Genomic DNA, 22,036 nt, shown 5'->3' on the forward strand with positions numbered 1-22,036 from the left:
CAAACAGCATTACCAGCTTCACTTATTACTAACCAGACTGACTTTATTTCTGTCAGACTTCTATAAAAGTTTTATTGAGAATTAACAGAGGTTTAACTCTGTGTATCATTTGAAGTCACCATATCAGTGATAAGTGTTTCCATTAGTTGGGCTCTAAATTCTAACTATATATATCATGTCTTTTTTTGGCTGCTATGACAGTGTGTTTGTCAAACACATTTGCAGCAGCAAAGAAAGCTAAAGAAAAATGAGATCAGGGCCCGTATTCATAAAGATTCCAAGAATCCTCTCAGAAAACTCTTAATTTAGCTTAAAAACTTTTACGTAGGAGTCTTAGCTTAGAAGCGATTCGGGACCGATCTGAGAGCAACTCTGAGTAAGGAAAAGACAAAAACTTTTATCTCAGTGAGGAGGCGGGGTTGACCCCGTTGCTATGTATGACACAATCTTTTGACGACTGTGATTGATTGGTTGTCCAAGAAGAAAAAAAAAAAGTGATTTTAAGTATAGGGTCTATTCTAAGCCTTCACTTTGAAATTACATGCGTAATTTTTCCTATTTGACCGTTCTCTCAGAGTCACACTAGGGCTGGGCGATTTAAATCGCGATATTGTTATGCGCATCTCGTCAGTAAAGCCGGTTCCTTGATTAGTAGTAAATCGCCATCACCTGCTTTCAGATGGAGCGGCATTTACTACAAAGAGCCGTAGTTAACTGACAAGCTGAGCCATATCGCATTAATATTGCAGACGTATCGCCAGCGATATTTAATGCGATATGGCTCAGCTTGTCAGTTAACTACGGCTCTTTGTACACAGCAAAAACTCCAGTGTTAAATTAACACTCCTGGGAGTGTATGAGTCCACACTCAAGAGTGTTTAAGTTAATGAGATAATTAAGTGATTAATTGAGTGATGACTGAACATTATTGAAGACACCTGATGTTAACAAGCAGAATCACTGAAGGAGAAAATCTCAAATTGTAAGCCACCGTTATGACGATCAATGGTTGCTTTAGTTGGACTCTTGACCCATATTATTAACTTTAGATTTTGTTTGGCTGTTGTATCTGGCTTATAACTGCCAGTTGAACAAAGAAAAAAAAGTGGTCTGATGGTGTTGGTTATATTATGACAATCATCATTTGAACTTGATCACTGAACTCATTAAAATCCTTCTTTCTGACTTTGATTTATGTTGTTGGTTACAGCATAACTGTAAATCTGCATAAATGCCCAGAATTTTTGATATAATATAAAGGATTTCTTAAAAGTTGTTTAAAAAAAAATCATTCTTTTAGGCACACACAGATGTCAAGATTCAGTCTATGCATCTCAACAATGGTGACGAGCAGAATATTCAATTAGGAAAAGTAAATTACATAGACCAGTGGTTCTCAACTCCAGTCCTCGGGACCCACTGCTCTGCACATTTTGTATGTCTCCCTTATTTAACACACCTGAACCAGATCATCAGCTCGTTAGGAGAGAGACTCCATGAACTGATTTGAGTGTGTCAGATAAGAGAGACATACAAAATGTGCAGAGCAGCGGGTCCGGAGGACTGGAGTTGAGAACCACTGACATAGACAATTCAGATCATAATTTATTCATACCGCAATGCATGATGGGAGCCATTAATGAGTTGTGATTGGTGGCAGCCACTGCAACATGCTTTATTATTGTCACCATTGTTGAGATTCACAGGCTGATTATTGATGTCTGTGTTTCTAAATGAATTTATCTGAATGTCTTTTGATCAGAACAATGTTTATTAAATATTTTGAATTATAAGTAAAGTACTGATAATTATAGGCTGAAGAATCACAAACCTGCTGCTAACAAGTTAAACCAAACTATCTCAACAAGTTTCCTTTTTCAGATCACAGCATGATTATGTTAAAACATAACCAACACTATAAGATCACATTTTACTTTGTTCATTTAACTGTTATAAATCAATAACAGCAGACAAACAACAGTAAATATTAAAGTAAACATATAATGGTCTAGAGCCCAACTAAAGCAAACACCCATCACCTTAATGGTAACTTACAATTTGTGATTTTATCCTTCAGTGATTCTGCTTGTTAACATCAGGTGTCTTCAATAATGCTCAATCATCACTAAATTAATTGATTGCTTAGAATGATAAAAATTGTTCCACTCTTTCCAGTTACACTGATTGTTGGCATGTTTATTTAAGTGGTGGTTTGAATGTTGGTTTTAATGTATCAAACATGGAATTTTCCCAGTTGCTAAATATTGTAATGTAGTGATTACTTTCATTTCTGGCGCTATGGCATTTATGCGCTGTGCTGGAGATATTAGCGTGCCTCTAAAAAGATCTGTCACAAACATGATCCCTGCACGATCTAATCTATAGCGTCTTATTAACTCACTGTCATCCATTGTCTGCAACACATTTCTTCTCCCTCTTCGTCTTTCTGCCATTTTCTCCTCTGCTAAAGAAACTCTTAAGCCTCTGAAAAGTCCTCGTCCGTGCTCCTAACAATTTTAACCTTAAAACCTCTTTTAAGGGTTAAGATGCTTCCTGAATTACTTTTTTCTTTACTAGGATTTTTTCTTTAATTTTAAGAGTAAACGCCCACATTTCTTAGAATTTTCTTAGAATTTTGTCACTAGGAGCTACTCTTTGCATTAAGATTCTTTATGAATACGGGCCCAGGTGATGATGGTTTCCTGGTGATGATTTTATAATCATCATGAAACAGACTAATTCACTGAGGTATTTTATGTTTAATTTTTTAATAATATTTAATTATGTTGTCACATTAATATTTTTTTCACAACACAAACCCTGTGTTACTGCAGCATGAGATCCAGCAATATTATAACAATAAGTTAGAAGACTTTAACAAACATGAACACAAAAAATTAGTTGAATATGACACACACAGACATCAACAATCAGCGTATGAATCTCAACAATGGTGACAATCAAAAGTACCTTGCTGCAATGCATGCTGGGTACCAGCATAGTACAAAACTCCCAGCATCAAATCAAATCAAGTATATTTGTATAGCGCTTTTCACAATACAGATTGTATCAAAGCAGCTTCACAGTATTAAATTAAAATAAAATAATACAACAATGTTTGTTTCTAGTGGAATTTATTGATTGATAGAATAAAATTAAATATCCCCAAAATATCCCCAACTGAGCAAGCCAAAGTCAACAGTGGCAAGGAACCGAAAAAACTCCATCAAGTGGCCTAATGGTGTCCTAAAGAAAAAAAAAAAACCTTGGGAGAACCCAGGCTCAGTCGGGGCCAGTTCTCCTCTGGCATTTATGAACTAGAGGCTGGATTGTAGTTTGAACTGTAAGATTAACAATATTATATGAATGCCTGGCCGAAAAGATGCGTCTTTAATCTAGTTTTAAACTGGGAGAGCGAGTCCGAGCAACGAACAGTATCAGGTAAGTAAGACTATTCCAGAGTTTCGGAGCCAAATGTGAAAATGCTCTCCCTCCTTTGGTGGATCTGGATATCCTAGGTATGACCAAAAGCCTCAAATTTATTGATCTTAAAGAGCGCGATGGATTATAGGGCGATAGAAGATCTGTTAAATAGACTGGAGCTAAGCCGTTTAGGGCTTTATTAGTCAGTAGCAATACCTTGTAATTAAGATATCAAGCTTTATGCATTTTGTTTGTGATTTGTGTCATGTATGACTATTGTGCATCTGACATAATACTATTATGGTAAATGTGATGTCCTAATTATAAAATATAAAAATCGCAATTTTTTTCACAAATTTCTGGAAATTACCACCACAAAATCAGTGATTTTGATCGCAAAAATCACACAAAAAAATCATGAAATCCTGAAGGGACTGTACTACAGCTGGCACAAATACTGTTTAAATATGAATCGCATTTTTTTGTGTGAATGAATGAACAGCTTTTACCAAACTCTATTGCTATACTGAGATGAGTAAAAATCTACTAGAAAAATCGGATAGATTATAAAGTTTTTACTGTAAAATACTGCCACATCAAATAAGCTTATAATGTTGCCAATTTCTGCTCATATGATATATATATATATATATATATTGTTATGTTCATTGGATTAATTGTTTTAGGTTTCACATTTGGGACTCTTATTTTGAAAATTACCAGACTAAGCAAGGGAGCAGCCATTTTAGTTTCAGTTTGCTCAGCTCTCTCTAGCATGAAGTTCCATGTGACTGCCGCTCCAGTATTCTTTAATGTTCATGCCTTCGAAAGCATTGTCAGTAAGTAATTATTGTAAAATGTGTAAATTGAGAATATTTCCTTTATTTCCTATGCTATTTTGGTAATAATTAAGTGTTGTTTTATACACCAATTGCTCAACTGGTAACTCTGCTCTGTCAGCCTTTATATTGTGTATATATTTTGTATTATTTTTACTAAAAGCAATTTATTTGTGTATTGTTTTTGATAGTTTCACTCTCCTTTGAAGCATATTGGAGTAAACATCAGGAGTTTTGAAAACTACATCCTGGCTCCAGTCTTTATTTGAAGGGAGTTTGGCTTGCTGCTAAATTGTGTTCACACATATGGAAACACACAAGGAGAGCAGTACAGTGAAATGACAGACTCAGCTGGCCGAACATCTTGGCAGAAGCATACAGCAGCAAGTAGTGAGCATCATGGCTGAAAGGTATCCAGAACACACCACATTAGGAAAGATACAAAGTAAAAGTAACAGAACATCTGACACATCCTCTAAAAGTTCCATAAGAACTTCAAGATCCTCAAGATCTTCAGTTGGTGTTGCTGCAGCACGTGCTAGAGCTAAAGCAGAGGCAGCACGTGCACGAGTTACCTTTTCAGAGAGAGAAATTGCAATTAAGGTGGACTCAGCCAGGCTACAAGCTAACTTGGAAGCCCTACATCTGGAAAAAGAGGCTGCAGCTGCTAGTGCAGAAGCAGATATATTAGAAGCAGCAGCAGAGTTAGAGGATGAGGAGCCATATGAAAGGAAATGTCACTCTTCATCAGCACAAAGCACAGAAAAACGTGTTTGTGATTATGTCAGGGACCAAGCTACATATCTCAGTGAGCAGGCCGACTTAGCCGCTGATCAGTCTCATGATTGCAAATCTGAACCAGACCAAGTAAAGGATCAGGATCAGAACCAGTTTACCTTTCAAACTGAACCAAGTATAGTGCATGTGAATGATAACCAGTATGTCGTACTTGATGCATGTTCTACATCTTCATCTCTAAGAGTACCAAAACTGCAACAAGTAAAACTCCCAAATGACATGAAAAAGGAGTCGATAGAAACACCAGTCAGCAAAAAATGGCAGCAACAGGCTAAGTGTAGTGGTGTATCCAGATCTTTGCCACAACACTCAGAAACTTCAGGCATGATGGACCTAGTGAAATATCTTGCACGTCGTGAGCTGGTGAGCAGTGGTTTAACACGCTTTGATGATCGCCCTGAAAGTTACAGAGCCTGGAGGTCCTCTTTTATCAACACAATCAAAGACTTGGGTCTTACAGCTAGTGAGGAGCTAGACTTGTTGTCAAAGTGGCTTGGTAAAGAATCTTCAGAATACGTGAGACGTCTCAGGGCAGTTCACATAGGAAACCCAGACACAGCCTTGAAAATGGTCTGGAACAGACTTGATGAATGCTACAGCTCACCTGAAGTAATCGAAAGTGCGTTGTTTAAGAAGTTAGACAGTTTTCCCAGGATTTCAGGTAAAGACAACCTCAAACTAAGAGAGCATGGGATCTGCTTTAGGTGCTGCTCATCATCATCACACCTTGCTCGCGATTGCAAAATCACTCTAAAGTGTGATGAGTGCAACAGTGACAGTCACAACTCAGCTCTACATCCTGGTCCACCCTCATGGACACCCAAAATCCGAAGTCCTCCATTACAGCATGGCGGGGAGGATGCAGGAGAAAATCCAACAACACAAGAGGTGAGCTCCCTCTGCACTGAAGTTTGTCATGGCCTTTCCACAAAATCTTGCTCCAAAATATGTCTTGTCAAGGTGTATCCTGTGGGACATCCTGAGAATGCAGTAAAGATGTATGCTATGCTCGATGATCAGAGCAACAGATCTCTGGCCAGGTCAAGATTTTTCGACATATTCAACATCAATAGCAAAGCATCTCCTTACAGCCTAAAGACATGTGCTGGGTTGATTGAGTGCTCAGGAAGAAAAGCAAACGGCTATCAGATTGAAGCGGCAAATGGTGGAATTAGTCTAACGCTTCCAACATTAATTGAATGTGATGAAATACCCAACAACCGTGATGAAATTCCAACACCTGAAGCTGCTTTCCATCAACTTCACCTCAAGCATATTGCAGCTGAAATCCCAGCTCTGGATCCAGAAGCCCACATCCTCCTTTTGCTTGGACGCGACATACTCAGAGTTCATAAAGTGAGGAAACAAATTAATGGCCCACATAACACACCCTTTGGCCAAAAACTTGACCTAGGATGGGTTCTGGTTGGTGAAGTATGCCTAGGAGATGTGCACAAGCCCAGTGTTTCTAGTTTCAAGACAAACATCTTAGAAAATGGAAGACCCTCACTGTTTATTCCTTGTACAAGTCACGTACACATTAAAGAAAAGATCACCAGTAACTTAACAGCTCTGCATACAGCTCATGACTTCGAAACCCACTGGAACATGAGCAAAGACAATCTCGGCCAGACTCTATTTAAGAGATCAGAGAATGACAATAAGCCTGCACTCTCCATCGAGGATGAAGTCTTTCTAAAGATTATGGAGAAAGACGTTTTCCAAGATAATTCCAACAGTTGGGTGGCACCTCTTCCTTTTAGGTCTCCACGGCCAGTTCTTTCAAACAACAGAGATCAAGCTTTGAGCCGCCTCTCTTCCTTACGACGTACCCTAGAAAGGAAGCCAGATATGAAAGAACAGTTTGTAACTTTCATGCAAAAACTATTCGACAGTGACCATGCAGAACTTGCAGCTCCGCTACCAAAGGGAAATGAATGCTGGTACTTACCACTATTCGGAGTCTATCATCCCAAAAAACCAGATCAGATCAGGGTAGTATTTGACTCCAGCGCACAGCATGAAGGTATCTCTCTCAATAATGTGCTCCTCACTGGACCAGACCTTAATAACAGCCTCATTGGTGTCCTGATGCGCTTCAGGAAAGAGTGTGTAGCAGTGATGGCAGACATACAACAAATGTTTCACTGTTTTGTGGTGAGAGAAGATCACAGAGATTACCTACGCTTCCTATGGTACCGTGATAACGACCTTAACAAGGACATTGTCGAATACAAGATGAAAGTCCATGTCTTTGGCAACAGCCCTTCCCCGGCAGTAGCGATTTACTGCTTAAGACGAGCAGCAGAGAAGGGTGCGCCGCAACACGGTCCAGACACCAGGCACTTTGTGGAACGTGGATTCTATGTGGATGATGCACTAATTTCCTTGCCAACTGAAGAGGAAGCAATAGACCTACTAAAGAGAACACAAGCATCCCTCTCTGAATCAAACCTGCGGCTGCACAAGATTGTATCCAACAGTCTACAAGTACTCAAAGCATTCCCAACTGAAGATCACGCAAAAGACATCAAAGACCTCGATCTCAGTGGAACAACTATGCCTACACAACGCAGCCTTGGTCTGAATTGGGAAACTGCGACTGATACATTTACATTTAAAGTATCAGTCAACGACAAACCATTCACCCGCCGTGGTGTCCTATCCATAATCAATAGTCTCTTTGATCCTCTCGGTCTTGTGGCTCCTGTCACTATACAGGGGAGGTTTCTACTTCGAGAGCTATCCACAGAAGGTAAAGACTGGGATGAACCACTGCCACAGGAGAAACGTGGTGAGTGGGAATCATGGAGACATTCATTGAACGACTTGCAACACCTTCACATTCCTCGTCCTTACACACCCATCTCTCATTCAAAGGCAATTCACAAAGAAATTTGTGTTTTCTCTGATGCGTCTACAAAAGCCATAGGAGCTGTAGCATATCTAAGGGCAGTAGATGGAGATGGACAGATCAGCATTGGCTTCATCTTAGGAAAAGCAAAACTGACGCCAAAGAACCAGCCTACCATACCCCGATTAGAGCTTTGTGCCGCAGTCTTAGCAGTGGAGGTAGCAGAACTCATTGTTCAAGAGATTGACTTCAAACCGGATGCTATTACCTTCTACAGTGATAGCAAAGTTGTACTTGGGTACATCTATAACGAAACTAAACGTTTCTACGTCTATGTCCACAACAGGGTGCAGAGAATCAGACAATTTTCAGAACCAAAGCAATGGCGATACATACCCACAGAGCACAATCCTGCTGACATTGCTTCCAGGTCCATCCATGCATCTCAACTCGTGAAATCTAACTGGTTTACAGGTCCGGCATTCCTGCATAAGCCACATGAAGATGACTTCATTATGACAGACAACTTTGCGCTTGTGGACCCAGATTCAGATACAGAAATCAGGCCAATCGTGACAACTTGCACCACAGGAATGAAGGATAAACAACTCACCTCTGACAGGTTTCAGAGGTTCTCCTCTTGGAAATCCTTACAAAGAGCCATTGCATCGCTCATCCATGTAGCTTGCTCTTCTAGATCCACCAATGAATCCAAAACATGCAGCGGTTGGCACCTTTGTTCACAAGCACGTACTGTAAGTGAGCTGTTAAAAGCCAAGAATGTGATAATCCGCTCTGTGCAAAATGAATCATTCAGCAAGGACATCGAAATACTCTCTAAGGGAGCACACTTGAGCAGCAAAGTTCCACTCTCAAAACTCAATCCTTTCTTAGATGAGGACGGCCTACTCCGAGTCGGAGGCAGATTAAAACTGGCAGATTTAAGCTACCCGGAGAAAAACCCAGTCATCTTACCTGGCAAGCATCACGTTTCTGCGTTACTCATAAGGCACTACCATGAACGTGTGGAGCACCAAGGCCGCATATTCACAGAAGGGGCCATTCGTGCTGCTGGATTATGGCTTATTGGAGGCAAGAGATGCATAAGCAGTATACTTCATGGATGTGTAACCTGTCGTAAACTTCGTGGTAAACTGGAAATGCAGAAAATGTCAGACTTGCCACCAGAACGACTAAGCGTGTCACCACCCTTTACTTACACTGGCTTAGATGTCTTTGGGCCTTGGACAGTGGTAGCTCGCCGCACAAGAGGAGGTCAAGCTCTCAGTAAACGCTGGGCGGTGCTTTTCACCTGCATGAGCACCCGTGCAGTTCACATTGAAGTCATTATGTCTATGGACTCTTCGAGTTGTATCAATGCACTTCGCAGGTTTTTCGCGATCCGTGGCCCTGCAAAACAACTGCACTCAGACTGTGGAACCAACTTTGTTGGTGCTTGCAACGAGCTTGAATTCCACAAAGTTATTAAAGAAACAAAGGTGCAAAGATACATCAATAACGAGGAATGCACATGGGTTTTCAACTCACCACACTCCTCCCATATGGGAGGTGCATGGGAGCGAATGATTGGTCTGGCTCGTAGAATTCTTGACTCAATGCTGATGCGGGAAGGACACTCTAACCTCTCAGATGAAGTGCTTTGTACACTTATGGCGGAAGTGACAGCAATTATTAACAGTAGACCTCTCGTACCTGTTTCTATGGATGCAGACTCACCCTTGATTCTTACCCCTGCAATGCTCTTGACACAAAAAGCAGGTTCTTCACCTCCAGCAGGAGACTTCTCTGAAAAGGACATCTACAAACGCCAATGGCGGCAAGTACAGAGCCTAGCCAACCAATTTTGGTGTCGCTGGAAACAGGAATATCTGCAAACACTGCAGGTTCGTCACAAATGGCAGGAGCCATACCCAAACATTCAGGAGGGTGACATAGTACTACTAAAGGACAATCAAGTGGCCCGAAATGAATGGCCTATGGCACTCGTCACAAGTGTTTTCCCTGGTCAAGATGGAAAGGTTCGAAAGGTTGAACTTAAAGTAACTAAAGAAGGGTCCAGCAAAACTTTCTTGAGGCCTATATCTGAAGTCATTCTCCTGCTTAGAAAATAAGAAAACTCCTTTAAACAATTGGTATAGATGACATCTTTATAGATGTCAGGCGGGGAGTGTTATGTTCATTGGATTAATTGTTTTAGGTTTCACATTTGGGACTCTTATTTTGAAAATTACCAGACGAAGCAAGGGAGCAGCCATTTTAGTTTCAGTTTGCTCAGCTCTCTCTAGCATGAAGTTCCATGTGACTGCCGCTCCAGTATTCTTTAATGTTCATGCCTTCGAAAGCATTGTCAGTAAGTAATTATTGTAAAATGTGTAAATTGAGAATATTTCCTTTATTTCCTATGCTATTTTGGTAATAATTAAGTGTTGTTTTATACACCAATTGCTCAACTGGTAACTCTGCTCTGTCAGCCTTTATATTGTGTATATATTTTGTATTATTTTTACTAAAAGCAATTTATTTGTGTATTGTTTTTGATAGTTTCACTCTCCTTTGAAGCATATTGGAGTAAACATCAGGAGTTTTGAAAACTACATCCTGGCTCCAGTCTTTATTTGAAGGGAGTTTGGCTTGCTGCTAAATTGTGTTCACACATATGGAAACACACAAGGAGAGCAGTACATATATATATATATATATATATATATATATATATATATATTATGTTTTGTCAAAAATAAAGTCATCAACTAAGATGTTATTATAGTGTTTGTTCCAATGTAGGCTATATTCAACCTAATGAATCCTTAACTTTGAAATAAATATGATAAAATGTATACTTTAGTTTTTACAAAGAAAGATTACACTGGAAATATTGTTAAAATTTTAATTGTTGTTGTAATTGTTAAACCTTTTTAATAAAATAGCACAAAAAAAACAAAAAAAAAAAAAAAAATATATATACAAGGATAGATGTAAACAAAATCTTAAAAGGTCAATATAAGCCTTATCTTTAAATTATTTTTATTGCGTTTTATTAGTGACACATTTGGGTAGAGAATATATTCCAAAACCTTCTGAAAATACAGTATGAGAACAATTAACTGCACACTTACTAGAAATGTTTACCTTGGATATTATACAATTTGCAAGCACAATTTGTGAAAAAACAACAACAACTGTGTTTCCAACTGTGAACCAATTATATATATATATATATATATATATATATATTGTCCTTGCATTCTTTCTTGTGGCTCAGTGACACACCTGAATGAAAGGCTCATTATGCGGATCGTTGTCTTCTCAGGTGGGATCGTTGTCTTCTCAGGTGTGAACCATTCATTATTACGCCCCTACGCATATTGCCTTTCCAAACAAAAAGTGTCTTACAAAATTTAAATCAATGTATTGTTTTATGTGAATCATTAGGCAGGATAATTTTCACATCATTTTGAAGAAAAAACTCTAGGCGACAAAATGCATTATTCAGAAGTCTTTTGGACACATATTTAGTATGTGTTTTGTGGCCTTATTTCAGAAACTTTCATTTTTAGTTTTTTCAATAACCATGCATAAACATTATTCTCTCAAAAATACAAACATGTACATGCATGTTGCTCACATATTATGGTAGCCCTGTTTGTGCTAAATAGAGTGTAATTACACCTTTGCCATTAATATGTTTATAAGCAACTGAAAAAAGCACAAATGTCAGGGCATGTCAGAACATCTCATGGACCCCAAAAACACCTCAGACCCTGGAGGGTTAATGCACACTAAACTCACACTATCTCGAATACCACTTCGGAGTATTCAAGGCTAAGCGTATCCCATCATGCATTATGTTCGGGAACTCATGTGGTCAAGTGCAAAGACCGCAAGTGTGGGTATTTAGACAAAGAAGATCTCTCCCACTGTAGACTTCACTGAACCACGCCCCCAGACACATATATCATATATTTTATTTTTAATGCAATAAGAATATGAAAAACTAAATGTGTAACAATGAGACCAAAACGACAAGACATTAAAGGGATACTTCACCTCTGGAAAGATGAATGTGTATTTAAATTGGGTTATTTATGTAGTATAAATGTGAAATTATTTTTGAATTTGGAGCCTTCTACAATGAGAAAAGCCAGAAAATGTATTTTTGGCTCATGTGGATGAAAGACAACAACTCCCAGAATGCACTTGCTTCGCTGCCCTAGGAGGCCACTCCCAAGCCACGCCTACCGGTTAGAGAGCAGTTAAACAACAAAGCTAAGCTACTAGTGAGTCTCCGTGACAAGTCTGCTGGGTTTTTTGAGATCGCACAAAATGTCCGGGATTCGGCTTTTGCGTTCTATAGTCACCATTCATCATCACGGGAAAAAGAGGATGGTAACCCCTACTACTCAGCTTTCTCCACAGAACAAGAGCCTGCTAGCTTAGCTTCCAAATAAAAGATGGCTGACACTGTTTGTACATTCTGTGAGTGGGATCCCACCCTCTATGGGCGGGTTGAAAACATGCAGGACAGCTCCTCCTACTGGCTGTAGTCTCTAGCCTCTGGCCAAAAAAATCCTCAGATGACGCAAAATGGCGATTAAATCATAAATCTCTCATCTCAGGGGGATATGAGGGTGGAAAGCATGGTAATTCGAAAATACTACAGGTTTTCTACTGATACAAAGCTTAATGCTAAATCCTGAAGTTTCCCTTTAAGTAGAAAAATAAGCACTGTACATGTGTTGTAGGTGTTGATAATGACATCAGTCAGAATGTCTCCTCCTCTTCCTCTGATCGTTCTTCTCATGATTCATGGTTAGTCAATGCAACACTTCAGAAACACTCAAGACTCAATTGGATACTGCAAACTGTATATGCACAAGCTGCTGCTAAATTTTTCGAGATGAATTTTGTGTTTCAGGGGTTTCTAGTGATGACTGGGATGTGAGTTACAGTCCTTCACACATCTGTGCACTCAAGGACTCAACAGTGATAATGAGATGCAGTTATACATACCCTACTGGACATCAGATCATGAAAGTGTTCTGGACCAAAACACAAGATAAAAAGGAACATGAAGAGTTTCCAGATCTGTCTGAGGACACTGAATACAGTCAGAGGCTTCAGTATCTGGGAGATAAACAGCAGAACTGCACCATCAGACTGAGTCATGTGACACTGAAGGATTCACACATGTACTATTTCAGATTCATCACTGATAAAGATGGAAAATGGATTGGTAAATCTGGAGTGACTCTTACTGTCACAGGTGACTTTGGTGAGGTTTATCTCTTCTTCTGTGCATTATGTTGAATAATAATCAGTGTATGACAGCAGCACTAGATATAATGTGTGTGTTGTGTTCAGATCTTCAGGTGGAGTCTCCTGAGAGAGTGACAGAGGGAGATTCAGTCACTCTGAGATGTAAAAGCAGCTGCGCTCTGACTGACAGAGCAACATTCATCTGGTACAGAAACTCACAGCCATTAACTGAGAGAAGAGACAGAAACAATGAACTCCTGCTGCAGTCAGTCAGAAGAGAGGATTCAGGCAGATATAGCTGTGCTGTAGACGGACACACTCACATCTCTCCTGCTGTTCAGCTCAATGTCACGTGTGAGTACAGATTCATTAGTTCTTTTTAAAATTAGGAAAAAATTAAAATTATTTTTTTTCCTTATTAGACCCTCCAAAGAACGTCTCAGTGTTGAGGAGTGGATCTGGTGTAATAGTGGAGGGAGATTCAGTGACTCTGAACTGCATCAGTGACTCAAACCCTCCTGCTCTGAACTTCAGCTGGTTTAAGGAGAATGAACCCTCAGCTGTTGGATCTGGACAGAGTTTCAGTGCACTACAGAGTGGACGCTTCTACTGTCAGGCTCACAATCAACATGGATCTCAGAGATCAGACGCTGTAACTGTCACTGTTAAAGGTAGAGCGGCTCATATACTTACATTACTCTTTCTATAGTGACTCAAATGAATCTGTTCAGATGTTTTACTCTTTTGTCTCAGTTGCAGGACGTCTGGTGATATTATACATATCCATTGGAGGGGTTTGTGGAGCTGCAGTGATCATTACGATGTTAGTGATTTGGTAAGATGTGTGTCTGTGTACTCTCTCGTGTGTGTGAATGAATGACTGAATAAGAAAGTTGTGAATTCAGTGAGACGTCATGAACTAATAAAATAATAAAATAAAGATTAAACAGCTTGTTCCTGTCACCACAAAGCACAGTTTTTATGGTGACAGTCCGTTATAGATATGAAGATTGTATTGTATCTTCTACTATAAAGATGAAGATTAACATTTTGTTTATTAAAAAATAAGCACTTTATGTTTATGTTAAAACATTTTTTTTAGAAGGGCCTCATTAACTAATTTTCCCTGGGACCCACACACTTAATGTAGGTTTGTCTCTGGTCGTGATGAACGTGAACTGAGGCAAAATTTCCCATTCTTTCTTTCCACACTGACAGCTACTCAGTTAGTTATTGAATAATGAAATCTGAAGCTCACATCATTACTCTGGAAATCCTGAAGATAGACCAGATTTCATCACATTCAAAGTGGCAGTGCCACGTCCTATAGAGAAATACCACTGGTTAAAATCATAATTGTGTATTAATCATCAAATAATTTCTGCATCTGATTGGTTGTAATTGTGTCAAATCACTGTCTTTAAAGGGGAACTAGGAGGATGAAAAAGAGAAATGACACACAGGAATTTCAGGTGAGAATAATTATCAGAAGTTTACTGATCAGGGAAATTAATTGGTATCTAAATGATTCTAAGTCTGAATGTAGCAGTGACTTTTTCTAGTGAGTTGTTTATAGACATTTATTTTTTCTTTATTTTTATTTTTTTCTTTAATGGCAAAGATGAATCATTCCAGACCTGATCATGACAGACGCGACGCTTATGATGTTGAATTGAGTGATCCTGTGTATGAGAATGTAACGGCAAGTGTTGTAAGTGTTTCCTACAAATGACTAAACTCTCTTCACCTTTAGCCAAAAGGAATTAAATGCTCAATGTCAGTGTGAAAATATCTATATTGACTAAGTATATGGAAATTTAAATAACACACTCCTGTTTTTACTTTGTCTTCATTCATAAAGGCTGCTCAACTTGATGACTGTAAACCCGAACTGGACTCGTCTCTGTATGAAAATATTCCAGTAAGTAAGAATACCCACTAGATAGAGACAAAACCCAATCTATTAGCCTTTCCTTATGACAAATGTTGTTGATGCTTTTATTGACATATTTCAATATTAATGTTTTCACTTTCTTTCTTTCTTATTCTTTCTTTCTTATTCAGACTAACAAGAAGAGGCTGTAGTGTTTTGGACACAGTAAATATTACAGCCTTTATGCATCTCTTTATGGGAGGAGCCTTGAATGATTGACAGGAGTGCCATGATGACGTGTGACTGAAGTAATCAGGCGATCATTTTATAGATGGATATGTGATAATGAAAGTAAATGGTTAATGAATTATGTAAAAGTGTGTAATTTTTAAATAAATAAAGTGTTTTTACTTTTTGCTTTATCATGTATGAATCTTACTTCATTGAGATTATTAATGTTTTTAACCATGAGTATCCATATTGTTGATGTTTCCAATAAAAGGCAGGAAAAAATAAGTCTCTAGTTGTAAAATTCCACACTTTTCTGACATTCAATAAATCAGAATAACAGCATAACAGATATTAAAGAACATTACACTTAGAGATTGCTAGAGAGAAAAAATAGATCAAACTAGATAAGATCATTAATAAATTCCAGTGATTAAAGTTCGGAACAACAATATATAAAAAAAAAATCCTTAAAATATAGCAACTTACGTTTCAACTTGAAGTTAGTTCATATTCCTTCTACAACATTCCTTAAACATTTCAAAAGAACTATTAAAATCAGAGTACACTATTTCATACATTTAACTTAAAACCTTCATGCAATCTCAATGTGAACACTTTCATTAGAATTAACTTATAGTTTTAACAAGCTAGTTTGCTAACATACTATTATGTTATCATGCTAACAATAGTATGTTATACAGCACTTGCTGTATGAGTACAACAATATAAAGAGTAGGGCTGGGCGATATATCGCACGATATTGTTATGCGCATCTCATCAGTAAAACCGGTTCCTTGATTAGTAGTAAATCACCATCACCTGCTTTCAGATGGAGCGGTGTTAAATTAACACTCCTGGGGCTGGGAGTGTATATGAGTTCACACTCAAGAGTGTAAAGTGTTAAAATATGAGCGTTAAATTAACACTCAAGAGTGTTAAAGTTAATGAGATAATTAAGTGATTAATTTAGTGATTATTGAGCATTATTGAAGACACCTGATGTTAACAAGCAGAATCACTGAAGGAGAAAATCACAAATTGCAAGTTATCATTATGGTGATCAGTGTTTACTTTAGTTGGACTCTTGACCCTTATATGTTTATTTCAATTTTTACTGTTGTTCGTCTGCTGTTATTGATTTATAACAGTTAAATGAACAAAGTAAAATGTGATCTGATAGTGTTGGTTATGTTTTGACATAATCATGCTGTGATCTGAAAAATGAAACTTATTGAGATAGTTTGGTTTAACTTGTTAGCAGCAGGTTTGTGGTTCTTCAGCCTATGATTATCAGTACTTTACTTATAATTCAAAATATTTAGTAAACATTGTTCTGATCAAAAGACTTTCAACTAAATTCATTTAAAACACAGACATCAATATTCAGCCTGTGAATCTCAACAATGGTGACAATAATAAAGCATGTTGCAGTGGCTGCCACCAATCACAACTCATTAATGTCTCCCATCATGCATTGCGGTATGAATAAATTATGATCTGAATTGTCTATGTAATTTACTTTTCCTAATTGAATATTCTGCTCGTCACCATTGTTGAGATGCATGGACTGAATCTTGACGTCTGTGTGTGCCTAAAAGAATAATTTTTTTTAAACAACTTTTAAGAAATCCTTCATATTATATCAAAAATTCTGGGCATTTATGCAGATTCACAGTTATGCTGTAACCAACAACATCTACGTCAGAAAGAAGGATCTTAATGAGTTCAGTGATCAAGTTCAAATGATGATTGTCATAATATAACCAACACCATCAGATCACTTTTTTCTTCATTCATCTGGCAGTTATAACTCAGATACAACAGCCAAACAAAATCTAAAGTTAATAATTTAAGGGTCAAGAGCCCAACTAAAGCAAACACTGATCGCCATAATGGTGGCTTACAATTTGTGATTTTCTCCTTCAGTGATTCTGCTTGTTAACATCAGGTGTCTTCAATAATGTTCAATCATCACTAAATTAATCACTTAATTATCTCATTAACTTCAACACGTGGACTCATATACACTCCCAGGAGTGTTAATTTAACACTGGAGTTTTTGCTGTGTACAAAGAGCCGTAGTTAACTGACAAGCTGAGCCATATCGCATTAATTATCATCGTGCGATATATCGCCCAGCCCTACTAAAGATTTTATTTGCTCTCAAATCAAGCCGCATGCACCACTTGTCACCATGATGGTAACTATCCTAAAACCAACATTAACAGAAATTCTTCTAAATTAGCATAACAAAACATTAATCACTACTAAATCTCCCACTTAACATTAATCTTGCACAAATAAAACATTATATTACACTTAATTTTAGCATTTACTCTCCCATTCAAGTGCCATCGGCAAAGCATGGGAAATAGACATCCCAGCCGTTTCAGTTAAACTTAAGTTTGTTTAAATTAAAATAAATAATTTCATAAAACTCAAAACAATGAAATAGTTCAGTTTACTTAAAATATATCAGTTCTGTGAACTTGAAAGAAAAAGAAAGTGCTAAATACTCATAAAAGTTAATTTGAACTAATTAGTTTAATTTAAGTTTGTCCTACTCAAACCAATTAATTATTTTGAGCGTTAGGGTTTACAGTGTGTCTGAAACATTTGACTGAGAAAGTGCATCCAATCTTTATATGTATACATAACTTAATAAACCAAACACAATTAAAGTAAACTCATAATAAACACTATAACCTTGTAACTGGAGTCAATTTGAATCGAATTAAATGCATTTCACAATCACCTCATGTTACAGCTTTCACAAAATGGTGAACAGTTTGCATATATTCAACATATTCACAACCCCGAACGTCATTACTCAAAATATCTGCGGCATGAACATATACATTTGCATTACAGATCTCGTGTGCATATTATCAAGTTGTTGTAACAATAATACCTAAAAAAATAACAGGAAAAATGTATGGGACAGGAGCCACTGTGTCACGTCGTACCAAATCCTCAGCAGATGTGAGGGCGCAGGCGCACACAGCTCCTATATGAGAGTCCTCCTTTCAGTTTTCATAATAAAAGTCCCGGTTTCTCACAACAACAGACTATATTCTTACTCTAATCCTGTAATGATTTACTTTTAAGTCCCACATCTCTTACAGTTCACATAAACAAAAATAAACGTAAATGTATAACAACTTTACACAAAATGTGCACATACTTTGGTGTGTCACATATAGTTTTAGGGTGAAGGGAGATAGCCCTGCTGAAAAGCGATCTTGCAGAAACTCAAGTACTGAACTGGGCAGTTAACTGGATCCCAATGTCGCCCACTACACCAAGAAGTGAAGACCTTCCACTTCAGGGCATATAGTTTCCTAGTGGAAGGAGCTTTTGGAGTGAGGTATGGTCTCTACAACCTCATTTGAGACACCAGCATCTATGAGTTGAGCCCCCTCAGAGGCCAAACCCACAGGTTCCACTTTCTGGACGGATCTCTCCTGACCGGAATCTCCAAGGGAAAGCCTTTGAGGAGAGACACTAGGTCAGCGTGGTGCTACAAGCAGTAGACTTATTCCATCCTGGCGGATTTTCTCCAGAACACCAGGGAGCAGAGCAACTGGGGGAAATGCATACAGACACAGCCTCAACAATATGTCTGCTCCTATGTTTTGGTACCCTGGGATGTGCACTGCCCTCAGGGAGAGTATCTTCCCTGGGGACAACAGGAGGATCTGGTACGCCAGTCTGCATAGTAGATGTAAAGTAAGTGCATAGTGTTTATGTAAGAGGTCTGAGAGGAAGTGCTCCAGTGCCATGAAGACTGCCATCATCTCCAGGCAATTTATGTGCCACGAAAGATGATGATTCCTCCACAGACCCTGAGCTGAGCAGACTTCCATTATCACACCTCAGCCTCTAAGCGAAGCATCTGTTGTGGGAGTGACTCGATGACATTGAACTCCTAACACAGGACCCTGGGTCAGGAAGCAAGATTTCCTGGAAAGAAAACAGTTCCAACAGAAGCAGCTCATTAGTGACTAACCGAAACACAGACTGAAAGCCGGACTGGAGTAGTATAAATGGGTGGAGCGGAGCGACAGATATTCCCCTTCCCTCTCAAAGCGTCATGTAATCCACCGCTCAAGCTCCACTGAGGGTTTTCAATCCCCCGTTCGGAGCGATACTGCAGCCCACCAGAGAAAATGCGGGCAAAATTACTTTAAAAAACGCGCTTCCTACAGATACGAGTTGATTATTAGCTTATTTGTGCATGGCATTTGTGGGAGGAGGAAGAGGAGCACAGCTAATGTATGTAGGACTTATGAACGGCGGACAAAAAAATATATTCCTTGTTGTTATCAGGCAACGGTTGTTATTCAGAAATGTTTGACCACTGAATATCACATTTGGCCAATCACATCAGGTATTCCAGCAACCCGTGTAATAATAAAAGACAAGATGAATTGACCATTTTGAAGCTGAAAAAATGCAAATGTTCAGATGCTGCATCAAAAAATATCAGGTCTGGAGGTTTTTAGATTTTTACTGATTTCCGAGACATATATTTCCGTTCACATACGTGAACTTGATCGTACGAAGTGGGTTCTCCATCAGGGAAAACCCTTTGGTCCTGAGCCAACACTGCAAGGGTCTCATTTACAGCTAATTTAAAGGTATAATGTTGGACGATGCTGTCATCAGACCCAACAGTCTCTAAAACTGTTTCACAGTGAGTGACTGGCCTAGCTTTAACTCCTTCATGTCTGTGAGGATAGCAACTACACGATAGAACGGCCGGCATCGTAACTAAATCCCATACCACATCAAGAAAAGTGGATCTCTGTAGTGGAGGAAGCACAATCTACTTGGCATTGAGTCTCAACCCCAACTTTTGCATGTGCGCAGAGACGACATTTCGATGCTGAGCCACCATCTGCTCCGACTCTGCTAGAATCAGCCAGTCTTCTATGTAGTTCAGAATGCGTATGCCCTGCAGCCTGAGCGGGGCCAGAGCTGCATCTACGCATTTTGTGAACGTGCCGGCTGATAGAGCTAGACCAAATAGTAGCACCCGATATTGGTATTCTTTTCCCCTGAAAGAAAACCTCAGGAACTTCCTGTGCTGAGGGAGGATGGAGACATGGGAGTATGCTAGATCTATTGTGACAAACCAGTCCTCAGATCTGATTTGAGGCACAATCTGCTTCAATGTCAGTATTTTGAACTTGAGCCTCTTGACTGTACGATTAAACTAACGAAGGTCTAATATAGGACGCAACCCAACATCCTTTTTCAGAACAATGAAGTAACAGCTGTAAACCCAGATTCTCTTTCGGGTGAGTACACCTGTTCTATAGCTTCCTTTGCTAATAGAGACTATATATACAGTGTGTGTGTGTGTGTGTGTGTGTGTGTGTGTGTGTGTGTGTGAGTGAGTGAGAGTGTGTGTATGTGTATGAGAGTGTGTGTGTGTGTGTGTGCGTGTGAGAGTGAGAGTGTGCGTTTGTGCGTGTGAGAGTGAGAGTTTATGTGTGTGAGCGGGAGAGTGTGTTTGAGTGTGTGTGTGTGGGTGTGTGTGTGTGTGTGTGTGTGTGTGTGTGTGCGTGTGGGTGTGTACTTGTACAACTATCTTTGTGAGGACCAGTTTGAGTTTTAGACCATTGGAGTGAGGACAAAGAGAGTAAAGTGAGGACATTTTGGCCGGTCCTCACTTTCTGAGAGCCTTTAAAGGCCTGTTTGAGGGTCAAGACTTGGTTTTAGAGATAAGGTTATAATGAGGTTAAGGGTCGGTTTAGGGTCAGGGGTCGAGTTAGGCACTTAGTTGTGATGGGTAAGGTTAGGGTAAGCGGCTAGAGATTGTTAGAGATTGATTGTTAGAGATAAGCGGCTAGAGATTGCTAGAGATTGTCCTCATAAAGATAGATGTACAAGAATGAGTGTATGCGAGTGTGTGTGTGAGCGGGAGAGTATGTGTGAGTGTATGTTTGAATGTGTGTGTGTGTGTGTGTGTGTGTGTCATGATTTGAGCTGATGTCATGTCAAAGTGCTGTGGGGAAAGTGCTGCTGGGATAACAAGAAGTGAAATATCCTCTTATTGTTTCAACACAGGATGCTTGTGTATATTTAGGGATATAATTACCATTTGAGTACTGTCCTTAAGTACACTTATCTGTACTTTACTTGAGTATTATTTTTTCTCAGAAACTTGTTACTTTAACTTCACTTCATTTGAAAGACAAATATCGTATTTTTTACTTCACTAAATTTCTGTCAAGGTCCTTGAGTAGAAAGTAGTAACGTCAGTCAGGACATGATTTTTTCGTCTCAACGTGATTGGATTTTTGCGGATGACAGACATCCTATCAGTAATCACTCTTGTAGGGTCACGTGTTGTGAAGTTTCGTCGATTAGTACGATTTCTCTCTACTAGTGATCTGTGAGAGACAGTATCGTTGTCACAACTAATTTTTTGAAAGTTTTGTTTTGATGGCAAATAAGTATTTCTGTGTTGCTGTTTGTTAAAGCAGTATTGCTGTTGGGCAGTTATACAGCTATGGTTTTTTAGCTGGGGGTTTTTTTGTTTTGTTTTTGAGCAGTCTGTATTTACAGACCACTTGATTCAAATGTGCAGGAATGGATACACATGTGTACTTCTTTTATGGCGGTGGTAGGAGTGTTAAAGGGGCATTCCACCCATTTGAACATTGTTTTTTATTTAAAGTGGGTCATATATGTAGTCGAAATGTAAAATAAATTTTGAATTTGGTGCCTTCG

At 38.8% G+C, this 22,036-nt stretch overlaps 3 protein-coding genes across 5 annotated transcripts in view; all 3 read left to right on the forward strand.

Moving 5' to 3' along the window:
• The first annotated feature begins 4,166 nt into the window (after positions 1-4,166).
• LOC311077716 (B-cell receptor CD22-like) lies at positions 4,167-15,484 on the forward strand. 3 transcript variants are annotated; one of them, XM_084106325.1, is made up of 11 exons: positions 4,167-4,262; positions 4,454-4,672; positions 12,678-12,744; positions 12,851-13,207; positions 13,297-13,545; positions 13,614-13,862; positions 13,945-14,026; positions 14,618-14,663; positions 14,813-14,902; positions 15,053-15,112; positions 15,256-15,484. In XM_084106325.1, the coding sequence occupies exons 3-11, from the start codon at positions 12,687-12,689 to the stop codon at positions 15,274-15,276; spliced, it is 1,212 nt and encodes a 403-aa protein (XP_083962451.1). In that variant the 5' UTR covers positions 4,167-4,262; positions 4,454-4,672; positions 12,678-12,686; the 3' UTR covers positions 15,277-15,484. The 3 variants fall into 3 exon arrangements, with proteins under 3 accessions (XP_083962451.1, XP_083962452.1, XP_083962450.1); XM_084106326.1 differs by lacking the exon at positions 12,678-12,744; XM_084106324.1 differs by lacking the exons at positions 4,167-4,262; positions 4,454-4,672 and adding an exon at positions 10,882-11,266.
• On the forward strand, positions 4,662-10,612 carry LOC311077938 (uncharacterized protein; the record flags this gene model as incomplete). Its single annotated transcript, XM_084106583.1, has 2 exons — positions 4,662-10,285; positions 10,477-10,612. The coding sequence occupies one exon, from the start codon at positions 4,662-4,664 to the stop codon at positions 10,044-10,046; it is 5,385 nt and encodes a 1,794-aa protein (XP_083962709.1). The 3' UTR covers positions 10,047-10,285; positions 10,477-10,612.
• A 4,724-nt stretch (positions 15,485-20,208) lies between the features above and the next one.
• The window catches only part of LOC311077721 (B-cell receptor CD22-like), a 37,178-nt gene continuing 35,350 nt past the window's right edge, over positions 20,209-22,036 (forward strand). The window contains exon 1 of the mRNA XM_084106333.1: positions 20,209-20,598. The gene's annotated coding sequence lies outside the window, so the exon portion shown is untranslated. The remainder of the gene's footprint in view (positions 20,599-22,036) is intronic.

Source organism: Abramis brama (assembly GCF_963993115.1).
Source record: "Abramis brama genome assembly, chromosome: 2".
In the NCBI taxonomy this organism is placed as follows: domain Eukaryota; kingdom Metazoa; phylum Chordata; class Actinopteri; order Cypriniformes; family Leuciscidae; genus Abramis; species Abramis brama.